Source organism: Phacochoerus africanus, chromosome 5, assembly GCF_016906955.1.
Source record: "Phacochoerus africanus isolate WHEZ1 chromosome 5, ROS_Pafr_v1, whole genome shotgun sequence".
In the NCBI taxonomy this organism is placed as follows: Eukaryota; Metazoa; Chordata; class Mammalia; order Artiodactyla; family Suidae; genus Phacochoerus; species Phacochoerus africanus.
Genome location: NC_062548.1, coordinates 12,125,073 through 12,132,840, shown reverse-complemented (window position 1 = coordinate 12,132,840; position 7,768 = coordinate 12,125,073). Strand labels below are relative to the sequence as shown.

The 7,768-nt window shown below is 54.2% G+C and overlaps 1 protein-coding gene across 1 annotated transcript; it reads right to left on the bottom strand.

The window, feature by feature from the left end:
- Positions 1–585: 585 nt before the first annotated feature.
- Positions 586–2,946, bottom strand: TMEM270 (transmembrane protein 270). Its single transcript, XM_047779123.1, has 3 exons — positions 2,875–2,946; positions 1,016–1,435; positions 586–885 (listed from the first exon to the last, which is right to left on the bottom strand). The coding sequence occupies exons 1-3, from the start codon at positions 2,944–2,946 to the stop codon at positions 586–588; spliced, it is 792 nt and encodes a 263-aa protein (XP_047635079.1).
- Between the last annotated feature and the right edge of the window lie 4,822 nt (positions 2,947–7,768).

Here is a 7,768-nt window from a genome sequence, read left to right as displayed (position 1 = left end):
GGTAGACAGACTGAGGGATGGATGGATGGATGGATGGATGAATGAGTGGGGAAATGAGTAGCCAAGTGTGTAAGTGGTTGTATGGGCTAGTTCTGTGCTGGCTCAGGAGTAGCTACTTTTTGAAAGGAATTTTCTAAATCTCTGAAATGTGAGACCCTGGCACCTCCCAGAGGCCAGAGCCTCTAACTACGCATTGCCCCTAAAGCCTTGGGCACCAACAGTCTTGAGCAGCAGGGGTGTGGACCCAGATAAAGTTAGGGCTTCTAGGAAACAAAAAGCCGAGGGTCCAGTGCAGGCTCTTCCCCGGACTCACTCTGGGACCTTGGGAACGTCCAACATTCTGAGGCTCGGTTTTCTCATCTGGACACCTGTGTTGCTGAGACTGAAACACAACTGTATGTGTAAAGTGTCTGAGATGCTTATCAGGCATAAGTCAGGTGCTCACAGAATGGAATTTCCTTCCCAGAGGCAGCCCTAGAGCACGCAGGCACACAGGCACCCAGCACACCCTCCCGCCCAGTCCAGAGGAGGGACGGAGAGGGAGACCGTAGGCCAGACCAGACAGGAGAGGCACATGGGACACATTTACTCTCCAGGAGTTCCAGGCTCTGGCAGGACCGGCCCAGCCTCAGGGGCCAGGGGCTCAGGCAGCAGGGACTCAAGCAAGAGCCCTGAGGAGGCCTTCTGGGGCTCAGCCTCCTGGGCCTGCGCCAGCTGCACCGTGTGCTCGAAGGCAGCCTGCAGCAGGTGGCAGGTGAGGCAGGTGGTCCAGGTGACGAGGTAGGCCAGGTGCCAGGAGGTGAGCGCTGTCAGGCTCTCCACCCACCAGTACAGACGCTTCAGCGGTGCCAGTAACCCCAGCACCACGCGGTTCTCCAGCAGAGCCTAAAGGGGGCAAGTGGCCGGGCAAGTGGCCGCCAGGAGCTCACAGGCTGCACTGCCAGCTTGCCAGCCCCCCAGGGCCCAGGGCCCCAGGCCTGCCCTCCCCAGCCTAGCCCGCACCCCACCCACTCACCTTCCTGAGCAGCCGGCCCAGGCTGCAGCACTGGGCTTTGTGGCACAACCTCCAGATCAGCAGCAGCAGCAGCAAGGCAGCCAGCATCAGGCTGTGCACACATGACAGGAGCACATCCGTCCAGGTGGCTGCGGAAAGACCCAGCTGCTCCCAGGCACCCAGCCGCTTCGGGGCCATGCCCAAGGCCCGGGCCCAGCCCAGCATGCCCGCCCACGCCAGCCTGGGTGCCCGAAGCACCAGCCCCCTGGGAACCTCTATCAGGGCCAGCCCAGCCCGCAGAGCCCGGCCCACAGGGCAGGCTGTGATCTTGGCGGGCGGGTGGGAGCCCTGGGCCTCCTGGCTCAGCCCCGACAGCCAGCGGTTGAAGAGGGTGATCTTGAGGAGCAGGACGTGGTAGAGGTGGACCCGGTTCTGGACCAGCTGCAGGAGGAGAAAGAGACAACCATCGCCTGAGCCACTCACCTGCGGCAGGAACCCGCCCGTCCCAGGTGTGTTGTGGGGGCCAGGCCCTCCCCTTCTCAAGGCTTCAGTTCCACCTGCCCCCCAACACGAATGATCTTGATCGGTCCGTTCGGAAGGGCTCCATGGGCAGGAGGGAGCTTTAGAAGGGTGTTTCATATTCTGCTACGCCGCAGCCACAGCCACGCCAGATCCCAGCCACCTCTGCCACCTACACTGCAGTTCATGGCAAGGCTGGATCCTTAAGCCACTGAGCAGGGCCAGGGATCAAACCCACATCCTCATGGATACTAGTCAGGTTCGTTACCACGGAGCCACAGCGGGAACTCTTTCCCCTGAGTTTAAATGGTTATTTACAAACCTCCAGACTGAAGCCCGTTGGTTTACCATTGTCACCATCGTCATTGTTATACAAGGAATGGCCGTGCCCGTCCCCCTTGACCCTCTAATCCTGCAGGATTTGAACACAGGGCACTCCCTCCTTCTAAGCACATAGGATTCTCTCACACCAGTTGCCTCTTGATGTCATGAAGGCAGCGGGGGGCAAAGGGCAATGCTGTTGGGGCAGAGAGACATGAGGCATGGGGGACAGTGACAGAATTAATGACTGGCCTACTGTGAGGGCTGTAGGGGGGGGACCCAAGAAGATCCCTGTCCTGGGTGACAGGGCAGATGTGATGACTCTACCCTCTGGGAGAAAGAGTGGGCATGGCTGAGAAAGAGGCTGTCACCGAAGATTCACCTGGTCCTGGAGCCGAACAGCCCCTCATCAGAGCCCTGAAGCCTCCAGCCCCTAAGCGTCAGCAGCCCGGGCCTGGCTGTGTGCACCTCCGAGGGCAGGAGGAGCCAAGGGGAAAGGAAGCGAGAGCGGGGGTCCAGCTGCGAGAGGAATTAAAATGCAAGCAGGAAACAGGAGCTACACACCCACCCCTCAGCTCATAATGTTGAAACCAGGGAGGAGAGAGACCTATCATATCCCGCCGGAGCCTCTAACATTCATTATGAGAGAGACAACAGAGGCTCAGAGAGGTGGAGTCATTTGCCCAAAGTCACACAGCTAAAGAGTGGAGCAGCTGAAATTCCAATCCAGCTGTGAGGGTGTCTCCACTGTCCTGTGTCATCTCCCCTTTCTCTGCCCTGGGGGACCCTTTTCTGCCAACTCAGCCCGCAGAGGAGTCGCAATTTGGAGCCGTGGACTCGATGGTCAGCCTTTGCACAGGAAAGACAATGCTGAACCCACAGGACTTTTCTCTATAGAGAAAACTCCGGCACCGGGGCTTGCAGTTGGGGCTTCTCAGAGCTGTGGGGCTACACCAGCAGGGAGGCAGCCACCTCATCCCGCCAGCAGGGACGGGTCTGCAGGGTCCAGCAGCTCTGCGGTGGCCCCCACCCCGACTCACCAGCATGGAGAGCTTCAGCACCACCAGCAGGGTCCCCCAGAGGCTGGATCTGACCCCAGGGGCAGCCTCCATGTCTGGTCCTTCTCCTCCTCCAGGAGAGAGAGGCAGGTGACCTCACAGATACCGCAGGGCGGGGTCCAAGTTACCCCGGGAAACCAGTTGCCACAAAAGGCTCCCCTTCACTGCCTCCTGCCCCATCCCTGAGCAGAAACTGTGGCGTTTGCCTTCCACAACCTGCGACTTCCCGGCCGGAGGCTGACCCCAGGGACATGACCGCCACAAACCCAGCCCGCCCAGCACAGGCAGCCAAGGCAGCGTAGGGGTGCTGCACCTCCCCGTATCCTTCCAAACCCCAAAGGATCAAAGACCTGGGAAATAGAAATCTTTACCCCCAGGGGCCGCAGGTGACAAAAGGTTTGGAGGCAGAAGGACGCCTCAGCTGCCCAAGGTGGAAAGCTCCATCCGACCCAAGCCCCCCATTCATTCTTCTCAAATTGTGCTAAAGGTTGGTCCCCACCCTGCAGAGCAGTGCGGCTGTGACCTTTATCCTCTGATCTTAGTGGCAGGTCAGTGGGTTCTGAGACTGAGTTAGAGGAGGGCAGGGGAAAGAAAATACGGAGACATCAAGGCCTCAGAGTGTCCTGAAAAGAGGCATTCTCAAAGGGAAAGACCCTCAGGGCCACACACAGGCTGCCTGGAGCATCCCAGAGAGGTTTCTGGAGCCATGGATCAGAGCCAAAGGCTTAGAATTCTGGGAGAATCCAGAACCTTGATCACAGCGTTTGCTACACTGCTGTCCTTCCTGGGTCCCAGCAGACGCTCAGGGAAGCTGCTCTCAGGCCTTTTGGAAAATTTTTAAAAGCACGCCCTCTGGTGGCAGGACTCTGTGAGTGCAGGGCACTGGGAGCAGAGGGTCCCTCAGCCCTCACACACAGGACGACTTCAGTCTCACGCCCTTCCTCCGCGAAGACAGGATACGATCTGCCCAGCTGTACATGGCAACCGTCCATAATGAGTCCCTGGAAAGTTGCAGGTGACCTTTGCCCAGGGCAAGTCCTGTTCACCCATTTGTTTCCCCTCCCTGAGCAATAGCTGGGGTCCGGGAGGGTGGAGCGTGCAAAGTCCCTCCGCTCTGTCCTGTGCCCTTGCCCCTCCCCCACCCCCCACCTCTGTCTCCAACATTAAGGCCCTGCGGGGTCGTTGGATCTTCGGAAAGGCCTCCTTGCACTAAATTTTGAAGGATGGGTAGGAGTCTCCCAGAGAAGAGAGTAGGAAGGATGGTCCCGCGGCAGGAATAGCACGGCTCTAACAACTCAGTAGTACTAGGTCATAAAGTGAGACAGGGGGTAGGTGGTGAGGTCAGCAACGGCCACATGGGTCAGAATATTCTATCAAATGATAGGAGCCATTGAGGACCCAAGGCAACAAGGCGCTGGAGATCGCTGGGGACTTTACAAGGGAAGAAGTTAGACGAGGGCAGAGAAGGGGTCTTGGGGAGCAAGGAGGGGATCAGATAGGAACTCACAACAATTAACCTTCTAGGCACAAGATGATGGGGCTGAAGTGGACAGATGCCAGAGATGCGTAGACGATGGAACGGAAGGGTTAGAAGCCATCACAAATGATGAAAGGGGAGTTCCCTTGTGGTGCAGCATGTTAAGGATCCAGCACTGTCACTGCTGTGGTGAGGGTTAGATCCCTGGCCCAGGAACATCTGCATGCTGTGGGCGTGGCCAAAAAAAAAGGTGGTGAGAGGTCCAAGATGGTACCCTCCTTGCAAGCTAACCAGTCAGCCTGTAAGAGCATCTTGGATGCTGGTAGAAGGCGCAAGACTCCTGGGTCAGAGATGATGGACAATGCATTACAGCACTAGCAGTAAACTAGGGTATAAGTATTTTGCATTGGTCCTTTGAGTTCCAGATCCCACAGGGTGACATAAAAAGGGGTAGAAGGTACCTGTACCCGAAGGAGGTATATTGTGGAAGAGAAACCCTGAGCTTAGGGAACCCAAATCTTTTCTGATGGGCAGTAAGCAAGCCTGCCTCTGCTCCCGAGAGAGACGTTATCATGCTGGACCATGCCTGTGCTTTGCACGAGGAGAAGTTATACCTTCCAAGGTATAACTGGATCCTAGAAAGATCACCCAAAATGAAGAGCCATCAAGTCCTGTGAATAAACTCAGGACACCTGTGGGGAATTTTTTCCCAACAGAGGATTGAAGGAAGAAAGGTGAGGTGAGGCAGAAGTCAGGGATGCACCTCAGAAGTCTTGGGCAAAGGGTGGGTGGAGGTGCTGCCCACAGAGGTGGGGGATGGAGGAGGAGCAGGTTTGGGGAAAAATCCGATTGCTTGGAGTGGGATGGGGGGGGGGCTGAAACCAGAATTTGCAATTTGTTTTCCATCCTCTCTCTCTGGCTTGCCCCCCACCACAGCCCCTCTTAAAAAGAAACAACAGGCCCAAAATGGAGTCACTTGTGCTAAGCTCCACCTGGACTTCATATTTAACCTAATTGTAATTTCAGCCTCTTGGGCATAGGATTTTAAGCCAATCCACCAGGAATTTCCTGGTCAGCACTAGCAAAGTAATCTGACTAAGACCCCTGCCTTCCTTTAAGGGCAGGTGACCTGAAATAACGCAGCCTCTTCATGTCTTTGTCCCACCCTCCTCCTGCCTAGGAAAGCCTGCCACTTTGTACAGCTCCTCGGGGCATCTTTCTCCTTGCTGGCCGGGAGGCTGACTGTGATCAGTGGTTGAATAAAGTAAATCAGATCTTCAAACATACGCAGTTGAATTGGGGTTTTTAACAGATGTGGTGGCTGTGGTAGGACCCAGAGTGAAATTCTGATGGTTTTCGGGGACAATGGGAAAAACAGGTATGGTGCCTCGAACCCCTTTTTGGGTTCGGTCTTTCTGTTCATTTCTGAGCCCCAGGGTAAGTTCCTCGTGGTTGTGAGCCCTGCTCTCTTTGTATCAAGCTCCCGGTCTAATTGGCTTTCCAGTCTGTTCCCCCATTTGTTTAGAAATCCCAGCCCTTGATTCTCTCCCCAGATTCCATGTTGGGAAACTGCTGGTGGTTTTGTCTGCAGTTTCCCATTTGTCAGGAATCCTCCCCCAAATTCCACATTGGCAACTGCTATGGCCACTGTAGTTTCCCATTTGTTTGGAAGCAGTCTGCTGTCTTCATTTGCTGAGGTCTGCTGGTTCCATGCTTTTCCCCAGTCCAAAGTTCCATGGGGATTGTTGGTGGTTACCAGCTGGAGTCGGACTGAGTCCAACTTGAGCCGGACTGGGTCCATAAAGGCTAACAGGGACCTCAGAAGCCAAAAAGCTGCAAAAATTGGTAGGTCCTGTGCAAACACTGGAGACATCCAATCCAACTGTCTCGGAAGAGAAGAGCAGACGTCAAAACACGGGATCAAGATTTTCTACTTTAACTAAACATGAAACTCTCTCTTCTTCCCTTTCTTTCCTTTCCTCTGGCCTAGGTCTGGAAAGATGATGCCTTCAGCTCTGTCTCTCAGGCCATTGCTGAGGAAAGAAGCTCTGGAATTTAGAACAGATTCTCACGCCATATGCACTAAAAACCTGACTGACCCGTGGCTTAGAAGTAAATACAAATGCGAATTTGATCAGAAACCTCTCGAAACACTGTAGATTCCGTTGCTAAGACACTAGCTACTCAGGAAAGCTCCTTAGACTCTGGCCAAAGTTGTTCTTGATAACAGGATTATCTTGTGGCTGAGCAGGTCTGTGGCCAACCCCCCTGCTGCATGCACCCAGAATGAACACTTCTGGGGAAGCCGAAACTCAGTTTCATAAGGTCACTGAGCAAAGCATTTGGCTTGGAAAGGTGACTCCTCCAATGGGGTCTTTCTTTGACTTAATTGGATTTTGATTAGTTTGGATCCTGGGGACCCACGGCTCCTGAGGACACATGCTTGACAGGGAAAATTGTCCTGCTTATAGTTATAATTGTATCCCTGGTGCACTGCATTCTCTCAAAAGCTTTAAATGCTTGTTCACAGCCACTAATCACCCAGCAAATCTCCCTAAGGCTGGACTTCAAAAACGGAACAAAGCAAATGATCCAGTAAAAAAAAAAACTGTGTGCCTGGAGGTGTGACCTGTGAATACCACACCGACTCAGCAAAAAAGCAGCATCAACAAACGCTGTGAGAACTACAGAGCAGCAAAGTGAGGGGTCGTCGTGTCTTCAGTTCTGATCACATCTCTCAGTTGAGAGTTTGATCAAAGGGGGAGAATTGCTAAAAAGAAACAACAGGCCCCAAATGAAGTCACCTGTGCTGAGCCCCACCAAGACTTAATACCTAACTTAATTGCAATTTCAGACTCTCAGGAGTGCAGTTTTAAACCAATCAGTCTGAGAACATTGTAAATCAACTGGAATAAACAATTTTTTTAAAGTCACCAGCAAGCATCTTTTTTTTTTTTTTTGGTCTTTTTGCTACTTCTTGGGCCGCTCCTGCGGCATATGGAGATTCCCAGGCTAGGGGTCCAATCGGAGCTGTAGCCACCGGCCTACGCCAGAGCCACAGCAACACGGGATCCGAGCCGCGTCTGCAACCTACACCACAGCTCACGGCAACGCCGGACCCTTAACCCACTGAGCAAGGGCAGGGATCGAACCCGCAACCTCATGGTTCCTAGTCGGATCCGTCAACCACTGTGCCACGACGGGAACTCCTATTTTTTTTTTTTTTTTAAGCATTCCTGTTGTGGCTCAGCAGGTTAAGAACCCAACTACCATCCATGAAGATGAAGATGCGGGTTCCATCTCTGGCCTTGCTCAGTGGGTTAAGGGATCCCGTGGCGTTGGTGGGCAGCTGCAGCTGCGATTCACCCCCTAGCCTGGGAACTTCCATATGCTGCAGGT

Excerpts from the sequence above, each read along its gene's own strand:
- TMEM270 (XM_047779123.1), bottom strand. The coding sequence starts at position 2,946 with ATGGAGGCTGCCCCTGGGGTCAGATCCAGCCTCTGGGGGACCCTGCTG. Across the intron at positions 1,436-2,874 it reads TGCTGAAGCTCTCCATGCTG|CTGGTCCAGAACCGGGTCCA; the intron begins GTGAGTCGGGGT and ends CTCCTCCTGCAG. Across the intron at positions 886-1,015 it reads TGGGCCGGCTGCTCAGGAAG|GCTCTGCTGGAGAACCGCGT; the intron begins GTGAGTGGGTGG and ends TGCCCCCTTTAG.